This window comes from Drosophila miranda, chromosome 2 (genome assembly GCF_003369915.1).
Source record: "Drosophila miranda strain MSH22 chromosome 2, D.miranda_PacBio2.1, whole genome shotgun sequence".
Classification (NCBI taxonomy): Eukaryota; Metazoa; Arthropoda; class Insecta; order Diptera; family Drosophilidae; genus Drosophila; species Drosophila miranda.
This window is the reverse complement of record NC_046675.1, coordinates 19,748,879-19,770,652: the sequence shown is the minus strand read 5'-3', so window position 1 is coordinate 19,770,652 and position 21,774 is coordinate 19,748,879. Positions and strand designations below refer to the sequence as shown.

General features: G+C 37.2%; 3 protein-coding genes across 6 annotated transcripts in view; 1 reads left to right on the top strand and 2 right to left on the bottom strand.

Moving 5' to 3' along the window:
* The first annotated feature begins 433 nt into the window (after window positions 1–433).
* Window positions 434–21,774, top strand: part of LOC108154147 (endoplasmic reticulum aminopeptidase 1) — a 35,658-nt gene continuing 14,317 nt past the window's right edge. For 3 of the 4 annotated variants that reach the window (XM_033388800.1, XM_033388801.1, XM_033388802.1), the window contains exons 1-5: window positions 434–557; window positions 10,216–10,289; window positions 14,317–14,570; window positions 14,627–14,903; window positions 20,500–20,579. In XM_033388800.1, coding sequence (XP_033244691.1) covers window positions 449–557; window positions 10,216–10,289; window positions 14,317–14,570; window positions 14,627–14,903; window positions 20,500–20,579 — 794 coding nt within the window. In that variant the 5' untranslated portion in view covers window positions 434–448. Of the gene's footprint in view, window positions 558–8,672; window positions 8,815–10,215; window positions 10,290–14,316; window positions 14,571–14,626; window positions 14,904–20,499; window positions 20,580–21,774 lie in introns of those variants that run through there. The other variant, XM_017284284.2, reaches the window with a different exon arrangement.
* On the bottom strand, window positions 1,514–5,943 carry LOC108154146. Its single transcript, XM_017284280.2, has 2 exons — window positions 5,845–5,943; window positions 1,514–5,774 (listed from the first exon to the last, which is right to left on the bottom strand). The coding sequence occupies exons 1-2, from the start codon at window positions 5,920–5,922 to the stop codon at window positions 2,733–2,735; spliced, it is 3,120 nt and encodes a 1,039-aa protein (XP_017139769.1). The 5' UTR covers window positions 5,923–5,943; the 3' UTR covers window positions 1,514–2,732.
* LOC108154148 (forkhead box protein P1) overlaps window positions 6,305–21,774 on the bottom strand; it is a 76,659-nt gene continuing 61,189 nt past the window's right edge. Inside the window, exons 8-9 of the mRNA XM_033388806.1 lie at window positions 6,456–6,496; window positions 6,305–6,358 (exon numbers count right to left, since the gene is read on the bottom strand). Of these exons, the coding sequence (XP_033244697.1) occupies window positions 6,337–6,358; window positions 6,456–6,496 (63 nt within the window). The 3' untranslated portion in view covers window positions 6,305–6,336. The remainder of the gene's footprint in view (window positions 6,359–6,455; window positions 6,497–21,774) is intronic.

Sequence of the window (21,774 nt, the reverse complement as noted above, 5' to 3'; positions counted from 1 at the left end):
GTACATTACATTACATACATTAGTAGACTCGATGCCAGCTCGCTTATCGGCCGTCATTAAGGCTAAGGGATTAAACACCAAATATTAAAATTTTTTTACATATGTATCTTATTTTTAAGTTTTTCTTGGGGTGTGCCAATAATTTTGTTCATCGAAATATACCTTATTTTTTAGTTTTTTAATTTTTACTATTACTATGTTTAAGTTTTTGAAATAAGTTTTTTGTTTATGTATAATAAATACTTTAATCTCTTTGTTCAATATACTTTTTACGATTTATTTTCATTCCAAGGGTCACACGGTGGCCAGAAAGTTTAAAAAGCTTACTGTGCCAAAAATTTAGTTCGTCACTTTATGTATGTATATTTAATTATCTGCTTAGGCACTTGCCCAGACCTCCTAATCAGCGGCTAATGTGTAAGCAAGAGATAAAGAGAACTAAAGAATAATGACACAATATGCAAAAATATATTCATTGGCGACGCATGACGACATATATGACACTTGTCTGCTTCCCAGACTTCCCTGTACCCACAGATATAACAGTTTATATGCTAGTAAGTTTTCTATTTAAATGTTTTTAGTTTTAGGAACATTATTTTTTTTACAGATTCTGTAGATAGGTTGCATCTTAGATCTGTCATTACTAGTTTAAGAGCAGAAAATGCCCTTTCCACTGAAACCTGGGTAGCAGGCACAGAATGAAGTACCTTGGCAAGACGGTACAGGCGTGGATATGTGAACTTCTTTTCTTCCCAATAGCTCATAATGTCCACGTTTAAATCTGTTGGCTTTGGCGAATACCCATAAATTTCGGTTTTTGCCAGTTTTAGCTCCGGTTCGTCCTCTTCCTCATACTCTTCACATTCAGATGCAACCTCAATAGTTTTTAAATAGGCATTCAAATATGAGCATGTGCTATGCGATGTCAACTCAAGGCCATTGTCTGGTTGAATCGACGATGTCTCTGAGGCTTCTGAGGAAATCGGTTTCTTGATATTTTGGCTCTCCTGATAAACAACACAAAAAAAGAATAAGTAGTTCTCATATAAATATGGAAGGTTTCATTAAGCTCACCTGTTTATTTACTGCAAGTATTTGGCGCATCAATCATACCATCATATGATTACTTGATATTATTTGGTTCATAAAAAGTGCGGTATAAATTGGAAATCAAAGCATAGAAAAATCTGACTACTACATGTTTCCGCCTCGCTTCCACTTACGCTGCCAAGGCTCTTCCAAACAGGAAACTCTTGATATAGACTCCGATATGTTGGTGTCTCGTTTTCACTCACCAAAACGCTTAATTTCAATCAAGCAAACGGTCGGTGAAAAACCAGAGTGAAATAGATAAAAAACGGCTGCTCGCTGAGAAAAATGTGAGTAAAAGAAACGTATTTGCTGGCAACGAAAAACGGTCAACAGTTATTTGCGAGGTATGAATATCCGGTATAAATGTAGAGTCGCAGCCGTAGCCACTCCCCCCCCAACATTTAAAAATAAAATTATCAAATCAAATTACATTTATTTTGTCCTTAAAGCTAAAAGGAAGTCCAGCTTTAAAGCCGAAACTTTTAATAACGTTGAACATCGATCGTTTTTATATAAGCTTTGTGAATATTAGTATTTTTGGCTAAGTTAACAATTCATAAATAATCTTTAATTCGTTAATAATCATGATCTAAAAAATGTTTAGCAAGGTAGCTTCTGATTGAAAGACCTAGAATAAATAATTGTTAAGATCGATATATTTTTTTACACAGCATGACGGAATAATTCAGTTGAGAAACTTATATGCATTACCTTTCGTCAAGAATTCCTTGCTACCGTTACATTTTTAAAAAAATTCTTCAAAATTTTATTTTTTTGTACTTTTTCTGTTTGTAACCACTGAGACAGAAATAAAGCTCTTGTATTCCTTACGTTTGTTTTTATTTACTTTCGTATAAAATATATATTTTCTACTGATTACTCTGTATCTCTCAAGGTATAATCAGTTTCGTTTTCAATGGTTGATTTTCTATCTCTACAATTATTACCAAAGTAGTCACTACACACCCGACGGCTTAATGGATCTAAAATAATAAAATATACAAAAATTACGAATCCTTGTAAAGTTGACGTAAGGCAAAATAAATATGAAAAAATTATTCCAGCTTTCAATGCCGACAATAAGCCAAATGTCCAAGTAAATCCCAAAAGAAAAAATAGTAACGCTGCAAGTCTTACTTGCGATTTAAATATCCCTCTATCTGTACGATTTACTGCTGCTGAAGTACCAAAGAAAACATTGCATAAAATTAAATTAAATATTATAAAGTTTAATGCAATAACCATTCCGATAGGTAAAAAAACCGAAAAATACAATGCATACCCTGAAGGACAACAAAATAGTCCCATATCAAAGGAGTTTTTATCTAAGAATATCACAAGCAATACAGAAACAAGTGGTAATCCCCAACACAATACAGAAGTTTTTGAAACAAATCTTTTTATATTCTTGTTGTGCTTAGTATCGGAAAAAATCGCTTGAGCTGCAAATATGCAATGACAATCATCCAGAAAAATTGCACTAAGACCGTATAATGAAGACTTGCTCATATGGCTACACAACCATTTATTATTTTATTCATGAATAAAAATACCGGAAAATCTTGATTATTGGCGAACAAAAAAATTAACATTAATAACAAAGAAATGGCTAAAGACAAATGTAGTAAAACCTTAGATTAAGTCTTGTGCCGCCAAGAATACAATTTTGAAGCTGTGATAAAAATGCAACATACTCCCAACAAAGATAGTGAGCAGCCTAACACTGCTATGATATCCAAAGTACGATCATCCATTTTCTTTGAGTACGACTCAATCTCTATATCAAACGTAAGGTTAACGCCTACAAGATAAGCTAATGGTGCCAAGTGTGTTAAAAAACATATCACAATATCTTCGCTTATTTCAACATTTTTAGACATTTTTAAACCGTCGGTAGCCCAATTACCGTAGTTCCAGTAGTGGCAATACTGCCCTGAATCAGTATGATGATTAGTGTGCAATCTTCTTAGAATTAGCGGCAGTGCCTCAGGTAGATTAGTATTGTATCCAGGTATGGATATTGACACAATATGGCTCGAAACCGCTTTTGTTTGATTAGCCTGCTGAAAAAGCTTGTCGTTGGAGTATACTTTAATGACCACTATTGGAGGGATTTTAGTTATTTGATTAAATATGGTTGAAAAAGTTTTTAATCGATTCAAAAGTTTTTTTGGTACATAAGTTGCAAGTAGTAAATTTGATTCATGGATAAAGTCCTCAATGTCATGATTGGATTGCAGAAATCGGTAATGCTCATTGTAAAATTTGCCTTTTAACTTTTGTGGAACTTTACCACTGATATTATTGTTAAATAATGCTATCCCAGATACATTTGCTACTAAAGGATTAATATAAAAGTATAGAAAATTTGGAGAAGATTGTACGGATACACCAATGTCTACATAGTCGAAAACTTCCAAATCCAGTTTAGATCCAATATCTTCTTCAACGAAGCTATTTTGGTCAACATATTGTAAGAATGATAGAGTATCCATTGAATTTTCAAATGTTTCTAAGAATTTGTTGGTTGAATTTAGATCAGCTGACCTACTAATTACGTCTACATCTAAATCTGTTAGGATATTGTAGATTTCTATGATGTCATGGATTACACTTTTCCACTTTGCAGGGTTTTGACCTAGCTCTGGAACTACTCCATTAGACCAGACTACATTTGGAATGGAAAGATTCCGAAGAGAGACTTGAATGATGTTAGAAATTAAGTATACATCGCCAGGACCAATTTTTTGTTTGTGATCTTTAATGAGGCTCTTAACTTCTTGTACAACCTTTTCTGGTGTTAGCTCAATCAAGCGTGTGCTCTCCAGGTTGTATAAAATTTGTGTAATATCTTGAGCATGTTTACAATTAATAGATTGTGTTAATAATTCCCAATATGCCCCATGCACAAAGTCTCCTTCGCAACGTCTCGTATATGGAATACCATTATTTTGGAGACATAAAATCTGTGCCGTACCTTTTTCTCCCCTACGAACCTGCATCCAGTGACTATTCATTAAGTTATTTGACGAAAAAATGTCAGGGAAACAGTATTCTATACTACGTATTACAGTTATTAAGTCACTATTCATTTTCATTAGTTTTTTGTATACTCGAATGCTTGAAAACGTATTGTCACTAATTTTCGAAACATTTTCAAAGATATCTTCCGCACTTACCACTTCATAACTCTTATTGGATATTTCTAGTTGTGCCATTATATGACACCAACAAACCATGGACAGTTTTTTAACGCTCTCAATATTCATAATACGGACGTTATGTATAACAAGATCACTAACACTATCTTTCGCTTTCTTCACAAAAAAATTGCGTATCATTTTACCAAATATTTTAGTGTTTTTGTTGATGTAAATACAAAAATTAACAATATTTTCATTATTTTTGTAAATGCATGGGATATCTAACCGCGTAGCAAAAGTATGCCCGCGCATATTCTTAAAAGCTATTAATCGTTGAGTGGATACCCACTGAAAATTTAAAATTGTATGACCTTCGCACCAATACTCCCCAGGACCATCTCCAAATAAAGTTAGCTTAAAAATGGAGCGTGTTTTTTTTTCACTTTGCCAAATAAGATTAACAGAAGTTTTTTTTAAAAGTTCATAGCCTGCATTAGTAAAACATTGAACACCAATGTCGTTATATTCATTAGTCCATAGATAATTGCGGTGATAAATCACTAGTATTAATTCGCGTAAGTTCTCATCGAATTTTAATTTCATTAAAAATGGTGATGGTGCTTCTATAATCTGCTTACTCAATACTGGAAACCATTTCGAGTTTTCATAGGAAACTTTTGTCTTTTCATATTTATTCATTATTACCATATATTTATCAGAAAATCTATCAACAAAGCTATCAATCTTAAAAAAATAATTCTCTTTTTCTTGGGGAATTATCTCTTGTAGTACAATTCTAATCGAGTTCTGTTTTTCATAGTATTCACTGATGTGCACATGATTAAGCGATTTTTTCTTCCAATTAATACCGTAGCATTCATTTGGCCGATAGCTTAAAGCACCAAATCCTTCTGGACACCCTGAGTGAGATAAAAGACTACTTTTAAAAACACAGACCATGTGTAAAAATTTCTTGCAATCTCTCAATTCAATTTTTAATCTGTCTAGGTTGTGTGTAAGGCAGTAAAGATCAGATTTCAAATGTTCTGGTAGTATGTGTTCGTCAATGACTTTTTGCCATCTTTTTCCTGGCAAATTTATCATGAATGGCATGAAAGCATTGCTCCGTTTTATTGGCAACCAGTATTCATTAATTCTTTTTTGTTTTAAGAACAGTATAATTGTGGTCATTTCAGATGATGATAGATCCAATGGTATTATTTTATTTGAACCGTAGCAAAAGGTATCATTATAAGCTTCCGGCTTAGTGGAAATTTTTAAACAAATTGGGTCGTCGTCATTTTGTTTAACTTCAAAAAGATCATCCGGACAAAATTTATTTTTATTTTGTTTTACATGACAGTCTACTGTTTTTGGAAGCCAATCACCAGAGATGTTATCGCACTCGCGAATATGCAGCTCACCACTCTTTGCCCAGCAAAGGAACTCCTTATATGATGTGTAACGTAAGCCCTTATATTTACAATTTTCCGTTCCGTCATTGGTTTCAGTGTTGTTATTGACACAGGTGTGCAACTATTCGTATAAGATGAACGGGTTCATTTTCGACAGCAGTTTAATATTCTTTTTGTAAGCAGATCCTTACCGAGTTAATTGGAGTCAAATTACCAATTATGCACCATATGTTATAAAAGAAAAATGATCTTGCTAGAGTATTTAACATGATTCTTAACTAGCGAGTATGCAAAGCATTAAAGCAAATGATATATTTTGCCTTAATAACAATGAATGTGTCTTGCAAAAAAAATCTTTTAATCTTTATCTTTAATAAGATAGCTTTTCACATTTGTTATCTTTGCTTTTAAAAGTGAAACATTACGAACGCCGAAATGTAAATACTCTTCTAGTGCTTTATTTATTTATTTTTTTTTGCTTAAGCACTCTCATGGTTACAGGTGTGTTTGTATACGCCGGACTTTGCGCTCAGTTTTAATGAAAATTATAAAATTCAACACATAGGGCTACAAAGGAAATGAACAGTAAACAATAAAATAAATAAAAATGTTAAACAATTGATATGCGTAGTATACTCATACTATACATACGTAAAAAAAGTCGACAGCTCCTGTCTCTGATTTCAGGGTGGATGTCCCCAAATCCTGTAAAGAGCTCAGAGTAGAAGAGTGTGAAGCAGATTTCAAAGGATAATGATTTGAAGTGATTATGGTCGTATTCCTTTATACATAGTGTACTTACATAGGTATGTTAAATCCAGATATGTGTAGACCATATTTCTGCTGATTTATGTAAAAGAAAACAAAATTAAAGTGTCTGTCAAAAGAAGTTGAAAGTCAATCTACATATGTATGTATATGTCTATCAGTCGCTGAGCTCGAATCGGAGGTGAGAAATAAATATTTTTTAAACTTCTCACCAACTTAAAAATACCCTAATCAACCCTATAAACAATTAACTAGGGTCTACTTGAATCACGATACAGAAAAACAACGTGATCGCAGAGGGTAGGTTTGAGGCTATTTAGGTTTGTTAATAAGGTTTGTTAATAGGTTAGAGAATAATAATAAGGCTAGAGATTTGGTTAAATACACCGACAAACACGTGTAACTCAATTTGGAATCAAAAATTTGTAAAGTCTAGTATAAGTTAGGCGAAGCAAAGCAGGAGCGCAAAAAAGCTTGCCAGCGTAGGTAAGCTACGCTGAGAAGAAATTGTGAGAAATAGAAATTTCGGAATTTTTTTCCATAGTGCACTGGAATGATTTGTAAGAGTTATGCAAAACAATGCCAAACTAACGTAGTTTATACTGACCTTAGCAAAGCTTTCGACTCAGTTAATCACAATCTCCTCATCCACAAACTATCTCTACTAGGATTTCCGACCAACTTTTTCTCTGGACTAATGCGTACCTTTGTAATCGTTCTCAGCGTGTCCCCTTCCAATCTTTTCTTTCTAAACCAGTTTTTGTCTCTTCGGTTGTGCCGCAAGGTAGCCATCTCGCGCCCTTATTATTTAACCTCTTTATCAATGTTCTTCCCCAAGTTTTAACTAATTCACGAGTCTCAATGTATGCTGATGATGTCAAGCTATGTTTTTCCTATAGCGATCTGTGGTCCCCGTTGTTTCTTCAATCGGATCTCGACGCTCTCAACAATTGGTGTATCATTAACGCTCTTCCTCTTAACATTTCCAAATGTAACGTCATGACCTTCCATCGCAACAAGCCTTACCTTTTTGACTTCACAATTAATAACATTTCCTTGGAACGCCTGTACAAAGTTAATGACTTAGGCATTATATTCGTACCTAACTTATGTTTTAATTCTCATATATCCGCTATTTCGAATAATGCCCAAGGAGTCCTTTGCTTTATCAAAAGATGGACGAAGGAATTTTTTTGTATATACCTATACCACTAAATAACTCTACGTTTCTCTTTTGCGGACTGTTTCGGAATATGGTTCCTGTATTACTTTCCTCTCCGTCTTCCTCTCTGTCCACTAAACTACTCTGACCATGAATCTTTCCGTAGCCTTTGCCGCGATTACAATAAATGTTTCCACCTTTTGTCCTTTGATACGTGCGCTTCCAAAGTAAAATCTTCTTTAATGAATAATTTAGTTAACTTTCTTCAGCCTTGTATTGTGTTAGCAAACTTTCCAGTAGGAGATAATTTTATCATTTGTACATTCCTATTTTTACACAGTTTAACTGTCCATAATTGAACTCTAAACATTAAACATTAAACATATAATTTATGGGGTCGGAAATGCTTCTTCCTGGACGTTACACACATCCATTTTCGGCACATATCTAATATACCCCTATACTTATTTTAAGTATCGGGTATAAAAAATGATTATTTAGATTTTGTAAGCTCTAAATTTGGTGTATCAAACGCGTATATTCACTTGATCCCAAGCGCTCATAAAATTCGCCACCTCTTTTCGGCCGATGTCCCACTGAGCGGTGTTACATATAAAAATAAAAATTACATATAATAATCAGATATAATCCAGTTGCGGCCATCTGATCATTTTCTATAATTCTGCGTAATTCTCGAATCTTCAAAATCTTCAAAAAACGATTCCCTCAAATAACTTAAAATGCGCTACGTGCCTTGTAATTAGTAGAAAATAATAATGAAATGATTGTCACCTCCAAAGTATAAGCTGGCATACCTAAAAAATGCATATAAAAAAATACTTGGGATACCATATAGATTCAAATTAATGCGCTCAGAGATTTCGGCTAAAAAGATCTGACCAAAAATATAATTAAATAAAATGATTTCGCTTGCTTTAAAATAAGTACATTTTGTATCATGATATACAGTTAAACTGACTTTATTGAAATAAAATTGTCTATTGTTGTTTAGTGTGCACAATTTCTGTATGCATATGTATGTATCATCATACACACAAAATCTTCCATAATGTATGCAGTAATAAAATATAATTAGTAATGTTGATGCTTTCAAATTATCCGGAACCTGCTATTCATGGAGTACAGCCACATTTAATATACGTACTTCCATTCGCATAGTGCAGCCCATATCTGTGTTCCCGTGTATTGAAATTTGTACTGAATAAAGAGTGTAAGTACTGCCTTTTTCTCATGTTTTTAGGGTTTATATTGTTTAGGTAGGTAAAATAGGTAACAGATAAGTATGATTAATTTAACCATCTTTGTTCAAGGGAGTGCAAAATGGAATGGGAAAATACACATTTGGAAGATATCTTTACGGCGAGGGGGACCATTGTGAGTTGCAGCTACGGCCGAGACTCTACATCTATCTCCGATACTCAGCCAGTATGGCTAGTCGCCGCCAAAGATTTTACGACCTGTGTGGGGGCGTAAAGAGGCCGGACGAAACTTAATTGTGATATTACAGGAGTCTGGATACATAATTTCGTTTCTCTAGCTTTTATAGTCTCTGAGAACTTTGTATTTATACCCGATACTCAAAATGAGTGGTGATTTGTGGTGAAAGTGGATGTATGTAACGTCCAGAACGAAGCGTTTCCGACCCCATAAAGTATATATATTCTCCATCAGCATCAATAGCCCAATCGATTGAGCCATGTCTGTCTGTCCGTCTGTCAGTCCTAGTGCTCAGAGACTATAAGAGCTAGAGCAATTAAATTTGGTATCCACACTCCCGTTAATTCGAACCGGTACAAGTGTATTTCACTTCCCCCTGTGGTGCAGAACGCTGCCTGCCACCCCGATAACCGGTTCATCCCTGGTGTCACCCTTCTTGGATAAGCCCGATTGGTTTTTCAGGCTCATTCTCGAAGCGGCTGCTGCCTGAAGACGGTAAACGGACTCAGTCTCCTTCCCCGTCTTTTTGGGACCTGTTTGTCTTTTTGTTGTCTCATCCTTTCGGTACATTAGAAGGAGTACCGAGCCCCCTTGCGGTGTTCTTATTTTTGGCATAGTTGGTCTCATAGTAGGCTGCAAGGGGTTAGTCACCCGAGGCAAGTCTAGTTAAAATTGGAGGTCGGGAGGTATCCAGAGTCCGCATATTATCCACCAAGCACCCGCTCGGCCATACATCCCTTGGCATATGGATTATGCCATATGGACCTTGGATTTGAGTAATTTCACTGAGACTTTTCTTCTATCCGACCGACTACCATGTCTGACGGCCGAATATTTCTCAAATATTAGTCTAACATCTTTTTTTCTGCATGCAAAAGATCGGTTCGGATATACGCGTCACGCGTGATTCGTCAGCGCCAACGCGTAAGAGGCTTCGGCTTGGCGTAGAATGGGCCACTTGATTGTGAAGTCTTTGCATCTCAACGTCCAAAAAATTAATTTATTTATTTATCGCCCTTTTTCTCAGTGTGGTTAACAGGTAGGCGTAACTTTTTCTGTCCGGAATGTGCTGAAACTACCTCATTCTCTTTATCCATCGCTAACTGCCTTTCTAGCTCACTTTATCATAACATCAATAATGACTTAATACTTCTTTTCTTCCGTTTCACTTTAGCCTCTTTAGCCATGCTTACCATCAAAATTGTTCACATAGGTGTGGTTTTACTACTCTGTGCATTTCAACTAGAGGTAAGATTTGTATTTGCATTACATTTTACTCTTCAAAACCAAATCTATTACATACCTATTATATGAAAAATACAAATAAGACTAGGTAATTGGTAATTTGATCAAGAATCATATCTTCTTGGTCTAAAAGACAAATAAATATTTATTTTTCTAATTTGTGCGGAAATGGACAATGACAATGATTGAAAAATCTGCCAAAAAAGAAGTATGCGAACTAATAGACAATTATATGTGTCGCCTATATTTTGGCGTCCGCGTAGAATGGCGTTTACGCGAACGCGTATCGTCGATGAACAGATTGAAGAGTGGCTTAAAAATTACATTATCAAAAAATCTACATCGGAGTTTACAAGTCCAATAATCCGTGTCAAAAAACGAGATGGTTCGGCAAGGATTTGTGTTGATTACAGAAGGATCAATAAGGTAACTAAGCGGTTCCTTTGCCGCTTATTGAAGATCAACTAGACAGATTGCAAGAGGCCAAGATATTCAGCACGATTGATCTTAAGAATGGGTTTTTTCATGTGCCGGTTTCTGAATCTAGTCGGAAGTACACGTCGTTTGTAACTCAGCGAGGCCAATATCAATTTGTGAGAGTCCCGTTTGGATTTTCAAATTCAGCAGGAGTTTTTCAGCGGCACGTCAATGCGATATTTCGACATCTATCCAGCAAAGGTATTGCTTTACCCTACGTTGATGACGTGATTATTCCAGCACAGACAGAACAAGAAGCTAGAAAGAATCTAAAGGAAGTTATCGAAACATGCAAAGATTTTGGCCTAGATTGAACATAAAAAAATGCCACTTTCTGAAGACCCGTAATCAATTTCTTGGTCATATAATTGAAAACAGTAAGATTTATCCTTCAACAGAAATAGATGCTGTATCAAAGTTTAAAATGCCACCATCACTCAAACAAGTAGAGAGTTTCTTGGGACTGACTGGGTATTTTAGAAAGTTTATCCCGAATTATGCAGGCATTGCTAGACCTTTAACGGAGTTGACAAAGAACAAGACAAAATTTAAACTTGATGTATATGAAGAGAATGCCGTTAATATCTTAAAAAAACTGCTGACGCAGAACCCAGTATTGAATATACCCAGTCTGATTATAAACTTACGATACAGAAGTACACACAGATGCATCAATTGATGGTTTTGGTGCAGTTCTATTACAGAAATCGCCAGACGACAGACAGCTACACCCGGTCTATTATATGTCCAAAAAGACTACTGATGCACAGCGGAAATATAGCAGTTACGAATTTGAGATTTTGGCAGTAATATAAGCGTTAACCAAGTTTAGAGTATATCTCTTAGGCATTCATTTTAAACTGATAACAGACTGCAATGCTTTTACAAAGACGCTGGAGAAACAAAACTTATGCACTAGGGTGGCGCGATGGATTTTGTTTCTGCAGGAGTACGATTATGCTGTGGAACATCGGTCAGGAACTAGAATGAAGCATGTCGATGCTCTCAGCCGCTACCCAATCATGAGGATAACTGAAGACAGCATAATCATCGCTTTAAAAGATGCACAGTCGAAAGATGAAAAGATTAAGGCTATTAAACAAATTCGGAACGACGAACAGAAGACTTACGACGATTATTTCCTTAAGTCTGGTATGCTATATAGAGTTGTACAGGACGAAGAACTTATGGTGGTACCCTATGACATGCAGAAACAAATTGTTAGCCGTCGCATGATAGAGATCATTTTGCAGCAAAGAAGACGAAGGATTTGATTTGCAGAGAATTCTACATACCAAATGTCGAAGAGAAGATCAAGAAATATATTGAGTGCTGTATTCCATGTATTTTGATGAACCGAAAGAGAGGCAAGCACCCACTACAGAAAGAAGACGTTCCATTATACACTTATCATATTGACTTTTTGGGACCTCTGGATTCGGCGCACAAGGATTACAAACATATCTTTGCAGTTATAGACTCATTCACGAAGTATTGCTGGCTGTATCCCACGAAATCGACTACCGCAAATGAGGTCATTGCGAAGCTTAGCAGTCAAAGTATTACATTTGGTAATCCAGCGTTTATAATCTCGGATAAGGGCTCCGCTTTTACCTCGCAAGACTTTGTTAAGTATTGTGACGACGAAGGGATTAAGCTGGTGAAGACGACGACAGGACTACCGAGAGTAAATGGTCAAGTTGAGAGACTGAATGCATTGGTACAGGCATGTCAGCAAAGTTCAACAAGCTGTAAATTCAACATTTACGAGAAGCATTGATACGACACCCTTTGAAATGCTAGTTGGAGTTAAGATGCGGACAAAAGAAGACCTCCAGATACGACAATTAATCAACAAAGAAGCAGCAACAATATTTAACGACGAACGCAGCGATCTAAGAGCAAAGGCAAAGGCTCAAATTGTGACGCTTCAGAACGAAAATAAGAAGACGTATAATCTACGACGAAAACCTGCAAGACGATATAATATTGGTGGCTTGGTTGCCATCAAACGTACACAGTTTGGTAGTGGTCTGAAATTAAAAGCAAAGTTTTTGGGACCCTACCAAGTTGTTGGAATCAAACATAACAATGCGTATGATGTTCAGAAAGCCGGAAACTGCGATGGCCCAAAGAATACCTCATCATGCGCGGAGTACATGAAGCCATGGTCCATTGGCAACGACGACGACGACGACGCATTCGGGTCGAATGCTTAATCAGATTGGCCGAATGTGGGTTGGTGTACCACACAAAATACCAAATGAAGATAAGATCCCTAGACGACGAGCAACGATGATCCCATCACTAAAAAGAACGACGAACAACGATTATGCCTTCACGAAGAAGACGACGAGCAACGATGATCCCATCACTAAAGAGAACGACGAACAACGATTATGCCATCACGAAGAAGACGACGAGCAAGGAAGAGACAAGCAGAGAAATAAAACTAGGACAGTACCGAAAAGACGTAAAAACGACGACGGCCGCAGAAAAGAAGAATAAAACGACGCAAAATAAAGAATACATTTGTCCTTAATTTATCAAACATTAAATAAATAAATAAATAAAAACCCCACATGTATATTATATACATTTCTGTACAGCGCTGACGCTGGCTTCTCTGCCGGAACAGCGTCCAGCCCTTTATTTAAGTTAGCACCAAAGAAATGCGATCGATCAGTAATAAACGGTAACCGAACAAATGCCTGAGCCTAAGATCATTCCAGATGGAGTAATAAAACCTTTTTGCCCAGCCGTGTGTCTGGAGATGAAGCTGCAGCTGTAAAAAAGCAGATGAGTGGCTCGATCAGGGTATTGTACGCAAATCAACGTCTCACATAGCGAGCAGAATTGTGATATTCAGAAAGAAAGAGCAGCCAAGTTTTTTAGTATTATGGATTTGGAAAATGAATGCAGACCAAAGAGCGAGCTTTTATTGCACTCCCGCCAAACTTATACTAAACTTCATAAATTTATAATATCAAAAATTTCAACAAACACTGTTTGCCTTATTTTAGACCTTTTTGCGTTTACAAAATTGTACAAAATAATATAGCGTAATATAATTTCGCTAATTAAGATGAGCCAATTCTTTCGAATATTTATTAATTTATTATTTTAATCGGACAAAGTTTTTATTATCTTGAAAATCGCATTTGAAAAGCTCTTAAAACAGCTGTAAACTGAAAATTGATTGCTGTGCCAACATTTAAGTAAGGCACTGAATTATCCGACCGCGTCTTGAATTCAGCTAATCACCTGACAGAATCGTCGTGCTCTCGTTGTAAACCTAATTCGAACCTTTCGCTATGCCTTGGGCTCTGTATCGCATTATATACCATCCCCCAAAATAAAAAGTATTAAACCGAACAATCGACTTTTAATACATACATATATCACAAACATACGCTGCTGAAAAGCTCAGTAGTTCGACACCTATTTTTTGTTTAGTTCGAAATGATTTGATTTTAAATAAACAACATCTTATATAAATATAATTTTAATTTTAGTAAATAAAATCAACAAAATAATTTTATATTCTTTTTAGGCAACTGTTAAAAGAGATATTGATCTATCTGCCCTTTACAAGGGGATATCAGAGGACCGCTTACCTAAGGAAATCATTCCACTAAGTTATGAAATAAAACTTGAACCCAACATAGAAGAACAAACATTTTGCGGCCTCGTTAAAATAAAATTGCGTTGGATTCACGATTTTAAAAAAATCTTTTTACATGCTCACTTTGACTTGATTTTAAAAGATGATAAAATAAAACTACAACAAATTAAAAGAGATTTCGGGTAAATAATTTACAATATTTATGTTTTTGTGCACAAAACTATATTTTAATTTTTAGAAACCGGACAACTTTTGAGAATATAATTATTTTACGAAGCGGAAGACTCGCACGAAAGACGATCTATGTTTTGCACTTAAAAGAGATAGTTCAAAAAGACTCTGAATGTGTTCTTGAAATACCATTCGAAGGAAATATTTGGGAAACTGCAGATGGACTTTTTAGAGGGTATTATACCAATTCTACCACTCTTAGCCAGGAAGTATATTTGGCTACCAATTTAAAACCAAACAATGCACGACGCGTGTTTCCCTGCTTTGATGAGCCTGGATTAAAGGTGAGATTTTTTGAAAAGTTGTTAATTTAAATGCAGTTTGATAGTAAAAAATGTATACTGATCACTTAGAAACAATTTTGCCCAATTGCTTAAACAACATCAAAAAATGCAGTCAAGAATAATCAAGTATTTACATACATGCTGAATATATTCAAGCAGGTTCCGGTTTTCACTTTCGCAAAAATGTTCTGATTACTTACTTTCAAAAAACGCAACTTTTCTCCATTTTCAAAACGGAAACATTATTTCCGATGAAATTAAAAGTAAGGCGTCTTTTATACATACAAGACAAAGAAACTTAATTGCAAAAAAAAAAAAAAAATAGATGACTCATTGATGCATTAACATTAATTTCACAGCATTATCAAGGCCAATTAGCTTGAGCCTTCTTTATTTTATTTTTTTTTTATCCCAAGCTCAAATTTGGGCCTAAAATAATGGTCAGGCGCGATTCGGTATCCGCCTCCGGTTTTTACGTTCGCGAACATTTTCCGATTTACTTTTGAAACACGCAAACCTATTTCACCCTTTTCACAACACGTACGATTTGTTCGTTTTCTGCTTTTTATACAAACACTCGAATTTTAAATGCTATTTATTTCCTCTTGCAATTAAGATTAGTTTTGTTGTATAAAAAGCCATTTCTGAATCACGCATGTTACAGTTAAATTCCGTTTATCGAAAATACCACAATTTTGTATTTGTAACAGTTTTTACCGGTAAAATGATGGATAACATGGGTTACTAAAACAGAATTTAGTTTTTGGAAGAGTGAAAGCAGGACGGAAATAGGATGAAGTTGAGGAAGATGGTATATTGGGACGATTTGTAAGAGTTATAGGGGCCTTGAACTCCTTCACCACCAAATGCTCTGGCCAATATTTTGCAGAGCAAATGGTGTCAAAATTAATTGGAGAGACACTTATCTTAAATGAAGCTATCTCCCTGGCAACAGAGAAATTAAACTTCTCCACCTTTAAACCGACGGCTTTTCTTTTTCTTTGTATAAAAGCAGCTACATCATTAGATGTGGGGTCAGGCGCCAACCGTGTCGTTTTGGTGGGACCCTCACCAGTGGTTTAGGCGCCACAGGCCTAGTACCTGTGGGGCAATATCCGAGGCGATGAGTTCGGTTACCGAATTTGCATTGCCAGCTTGCATTGCAGCTGTTGTTGCCCTTGGATTGGGAAACGAGATCAACTGCTGCACACTTGGAGTGGACGGTGGCAATTTTTTGGCAACGAGCGGCTGAGTGACGGTTGACACTTGCAGATTCCGCGGAGTGACCCTTTTGCGCCTCTGAGACTCATTAAGCAGTAGTAGACTGCTAAATTGAGACTCAGCTCCTTAAAGCCCTTCCGGGTCTGCTTCATAAATAGTACCAAGTCATTCTGAGCCGCACGGCATGCCATACAACTGTAGTACAAACCAATACGTTTCGAGATGGCATCACCCACGCGACCCGCAAACTAAGTGCATTTTGCGTGCACAACACTGTGATCTCTTTTTCCGACAAGTTTTTTTTGCACACACCACAAAAAACTCCATAACAAGAGAACAAAAATGTGCCAGACAAACGCGAATAAGAGGAGAGGCGAGAAGTTTCAGCAGCAGCAAAAGAGAGAGAGCTACTGAACAGAAAGTTCGAGGGCGAGAGAGAAAGGGCAGTTATTTAAGTTTAAATGACAGGGAGAGAGTGATAAAACAAAAAAAGATACAAGACGAGAGTGGGCTGTAATGCCATGTAATTCGTACTTACTGCAACAACAAAAACACGGCAAGCCGACGGCGAAAATAAAAAGTTAAATAATGTTTTAACCCAGATCAAAAGGCATGCACTCGCGGAATAGAATAGATTTCCAGATTTTGGGCTGGTTGGGGAGTTAATTAAAGTCTATTTATAGAGTCTATTTGTATCGGATCCGACCTGAGTGTTGTTAACCCGAGCCCTATCGCTCACTATACCTGAAGACGCCTACCATCCTACTTTCGTGTCGCTAGATATGGGACCAACTGTATTGGATTGGTCGAATAGGCTACCTGAACGTGTCTGATGCTTTCGTAAAGCTGAGTTTGCGAAGCTTAATAACCTGATTAGGGATTTTGATTGGTCCGCTTTGTACTTGTGCACTGAAGTCATAAAAGGCACAAACCTTTTTTACAATGCTCTTGGCACATTTTTTGATTCATGTGTCCCGCTTTCTTGTCCGATTAGATATGAAAAACCCTCTTGGTTTATCAAAGAGTCAATCCAGTCTAAAAAACTTAAAATCAAGGCTTTTTGAAAAATTTCAAGTTGGTTCTCCTACTACTCACTCTCGCTATGTAATAGCTCGGTCAAACTTGTCAGTTCTTAATGCACAATGCTATAAGAACTACCTATCTCGATGCAGGATACGTTTTTCTCAGGACCCTAAACAGTTTTACTGCTTCGTAAACAGTAAGCGTAGAATGTCCACCCATCCATCTTCGCTGTCATTTTGTAATACATCGGCAAATAATGATTAGGCAATGGCCGATCTTTTTGCCAAATTTTTCCAAACCACCTATTCTGAGGAAACCTACTCTGGTTACCGTACCAAAACGGTTTGCCGAGGTCAAACGGCACTTTAAGTCCCTTGTTAAAATAATGTTCTTGACTTCATGATCTTCGACTAGTTAAGCCGGTTTTTTCACCGGGTCCACACGGGGTTCCAGGTTGTGTACTCAGGTACTGCGCCGAGGCTCTGTGTGGAACCTTGCTTAATCGTTTATAATTCCTCTCCATAAAAAAAGTAGTAAGTCTGACGCAAACAATTATAGAGTTATAGCAAAGTTATCCGCTATTCCCAATATGTTTGAGAAGGTTTTAACTCCGCACTTGCAACATCTCTGCAAGTCACTTATATCTCCCACTCAGCATGGATTTATAAGGCGGCGATCAACCACCACGAACTTGTTAGAGTATAACTCTTTCATTATCAAAGGCTTTCAAGGTAACTTACAGACGGATATTATTTACACCGACTTTAGTAAAGCATTCGACTCTGTAAACCATTCCCTTTTGGCGCATAAACTTGACTCCTTCCGCCCAACCTCCTGAGATGGATTTCTAGCTATCTTTGTTCCAAGTCTCAAAAAGTCCTCTTCAAAAACTCACTCTCTAAAGATTTCTTCGGGAGTACCAGAGGGCAGCAATCTAGGCCCCTCACTCTGCACACTCTTTATTAATGACTTGCCTTCGGTATTAACATACTATCGAGTACTTATGTATGCGGATGATGTTGAACTCTGTGTCCAGTATAAGGATATTTCATTTCATTCTCGCTTGCAATACGATCTTAATAACTTTCAGTCATGGTTTTGAGTAAAGATAAAGCAAACCTGAACAGGAAACTCATCATCGTAACCTGGGAGGCGAGTCCTTGGTCGGGGAGGGGGATCTCGGTCACTGGGTGACAAAACGGTGGGCCAGGCTCACGGATCAACGCGGACGCACAGGGCAACTCAGTTGGGCCAGACCGGCGTGGACTACCGGGTAAGAAGTCGGATGATTCTCGGATGACAATGTGTGAGGGAGACACCCGTCAATGAGTCCGGTCGAAGGCGACCTATCGTCACGGGCGGAATCGCGGCAAACAGCCCGCGCTGAGGGCGAGCTGGAAGAAGGAAGAGGTTTGAATAAAGTTATCCAGGGCAGGAGAACTCACCCAGGCGAAGGAGGAACCAAGCAGTATGGGATAGAAAGAAAGAAAGACATATAGAAATAGGTATAAATAAAGTGTTAAAAACAAGAAAAAGCTGGAGAAATATGTAATGTAAAAAAAAATGGGATATGATCGTGGGAAAAATAAAGAGCGCGCGCAAAAGCGGTTCCGTTTGAATCAGGAACACGCCCTCCGACGAAGGGTCGCGGAAGACAGAAGTTTTCCGCTGCCGAAAGAAAGAAGAGAGTAGACCAGAGTTCACACAGGCCGAATTCGCCTGAAGCACAGCAGGATAAAGCTGAGGTGAGGCCGGATAAGGCTGACGGCCAGCCGGATAAGGTGAAGGTCAGTCCGGATACCCGCGGATATCCGAATACGGCGAAGTAACCAAGATCTAACCAAGCAAATTAATTTGTTCCTTTTGGCTATAAAAATGATCCGATCTGATCCAGATTCAGCAATCTCATAGATACGGTAATTCTCTATGATTGTTTTTTTAGTTTTCTCGTATCTTTAATATTGTAGATGCCACAGATTGTCGTCCTTTGTGGGGGCGGAAGGGGGTGGGGCGAAATTTTGAAATATTCTTGTAACAGTGACATATCACAGAAGTCCGGATCCAAAACATCGTTGCTCTAGCTGTTATAGTCTTTGAGCACTTTGAGGCGCTAATAGAGACGGACAGACAGACAGGGCTCAATCGACTCGGATATTGATGCTGATCAAGAATATTTTTATTATATATTTATTATATTTATTATTATTATGACTTTATGGGGTCGGAAACGATTCCTTCTGGACGTTACACACATCCTTTTTCACCACAAATCTAATATACCCCAATACTCATTTTAAGTACCTGGTATCAAAAAGTTGTTTTAACCTGAAGCAGTAATACCTGATTTAGTATTGTTTTTTAACATATACTGTGGAGTTTTGGTGCATAAAATTATGTTTGAAATGGTATTTAAAAGTCTTAAAATATTTTGACCGATCGGAACTATATGATATCTATATGATTGTTGACCGATTCTACTGAAATTGTGTACAGTCATCCGGCTATTAACAATCAAGCTAAACTAAAAATGTAAGATATCTTTAAATTACGCTTGTTATTAATTTAATGTCGCTAGATTGGCCGTTTCGCCCACTGTGCGGCAGTGGCCCAACGCATGACCAAATAAGGTCATGGAATCACGCCACTGGCCTGGTTCCTTACGAATGTCGTGGAAAACACGAAACTGTGATGGAAAGTTACCGACGCCGAGTGGGGGTCCCGTTAAGGGAGGGTTATAAAAGGCTGCGGCGACGGAGCGCGATCTTTTTCGCGTGAGAGTCGCTGTGCGTGCATATTTAATCCCGCCTAGCGCAGAGTATCAACGGGATACGGTTCGAAAAGTGTAGTGAAGTGTATAGCGGAAAGCAGAGAACCAGACCCCGCCTGCCCATCAACATGAGTTGGAATTAAGTGGTGATCCACATCTACAGGCGGAAACTAACAGGGAAGGACGAGTCTTAGCGTGCAGTTTAGAGTGGCGGGCCAAAGCAGACGGTGAGGTCAATTTGCTCCTAATCAACAGCACCAACACTGCCACCCCAGCGATAGCCCCGTTAAGATAACATTGTCATCCCTAGTCATAAGTCCTATTATAACGTAAGATAAATAAAACAAACGTATATCTATACCGAAGACAGAGTTCCCATTATTTGTGGTTGGGGCAACAATACAAATTCGTTGCATCGAGCCCGCCAACCGCGGAGTGAGCCCAGCTAACTCAAGCGGCCAAAAAGAAGGTTCGTTACAATGTACATGTGATTTATTTAAAAATTGTACATATGATAATTTGGCCCATAACGTTTTATACACACATCTTATGCATCTACAAAAATTTATTTAAATTTAAATTCAGGTTCCATTTACAGTATCAATCGCCAGACCCAAACATTTCACAACTGTTTTCAATACACCGTTGCTTCGAACTATTCAACAGTAAGTATGGCAAGCTTCTATTACATAATAGGTTCTGCACACTGAGCCCATCTCGGGGGAATGGCGGTAGTTTTTGACAGTTATGAAACTCCGATTCACACTGCCACCATCCACCATCAGTCAAAAATAGCTGGTTCCAATCACAAGTACGTTAAATTTGGGCGGAAGATTTATTAATTTTTTTTATCTTATAATAGATGATGAAGATATAGCAACTATTTCGGCATATAGAATTAATCGGAAAAGGTCTTGATAGCCACCACAAAATTAATAGCGCCATGATATTGTGCTGTTGTATTTTACACAATAAATTTAATATGCACAACAGCGCGATTATTGAAAATTGTGAGCTTGCAAGAAATGAGCAGTCAGCAGAACAGATACGATTTGCAATCGGCAAATATTGTGTAGACCGAAATGAAAATTAATTAATTATTAATTTTTATTTTTTTAAACTTCTAACAAGTCGTTCTGGAATTTCGTTTGGGTGCTGATTAAGTCCTGCACCATCTTCTCCTGCCTCATTTCGTAATCTTTCTTTTGGACCTTCCGTTCTTCGAATCGGTCTCTGGCGATCTCTGCCAGACACGAAATGTCATCCTTCTAGATTTTCTTTGCCCCCCTTAAATTTTGTATAATTCAATATTTTTACTTATTTTCGAGTTAAATACATCTCTATATAACAGTGAAATCATTTATACTGTTATTTATCCAAATATTGAGCACGGCTTTATGGAAAAAATCAAACAAACCTACAAAATTAAAATACCCCTAAAAGTTGAAAGGTCGCAAATAATTTCATAGACTTTATTAAATGTGCTCTTTCTACCTTATTTTAACATAGTATCATTTTGGCACAAGTTGGCACTTAATTAGTTGTTATCCACAATAGACAGGCAAGTTGGTTAAGTTTTCTCTCATTTTTTTAAAATAGGGGAAAAGCGCCGGCTGTGGTCACCGTGTTGTTTTTACCTCATAAGTTTGAGTGTACGAATTAAATGCTAGGTATCCAATTGAAATTAATTTTGCTAATTCAATCTGGGCACAAGTCAGAACCAACGGGAGTTTTCCTATTTACAGACTGCTGACCATCAACAACCGATGGTGGCAATGTACGGGAATTATTTCTGGGACTTCCAGGATCCGTCTGCCAGCCAGCAGCTGGGGATGGAGTCAAACCTTGAACAGATCCTTG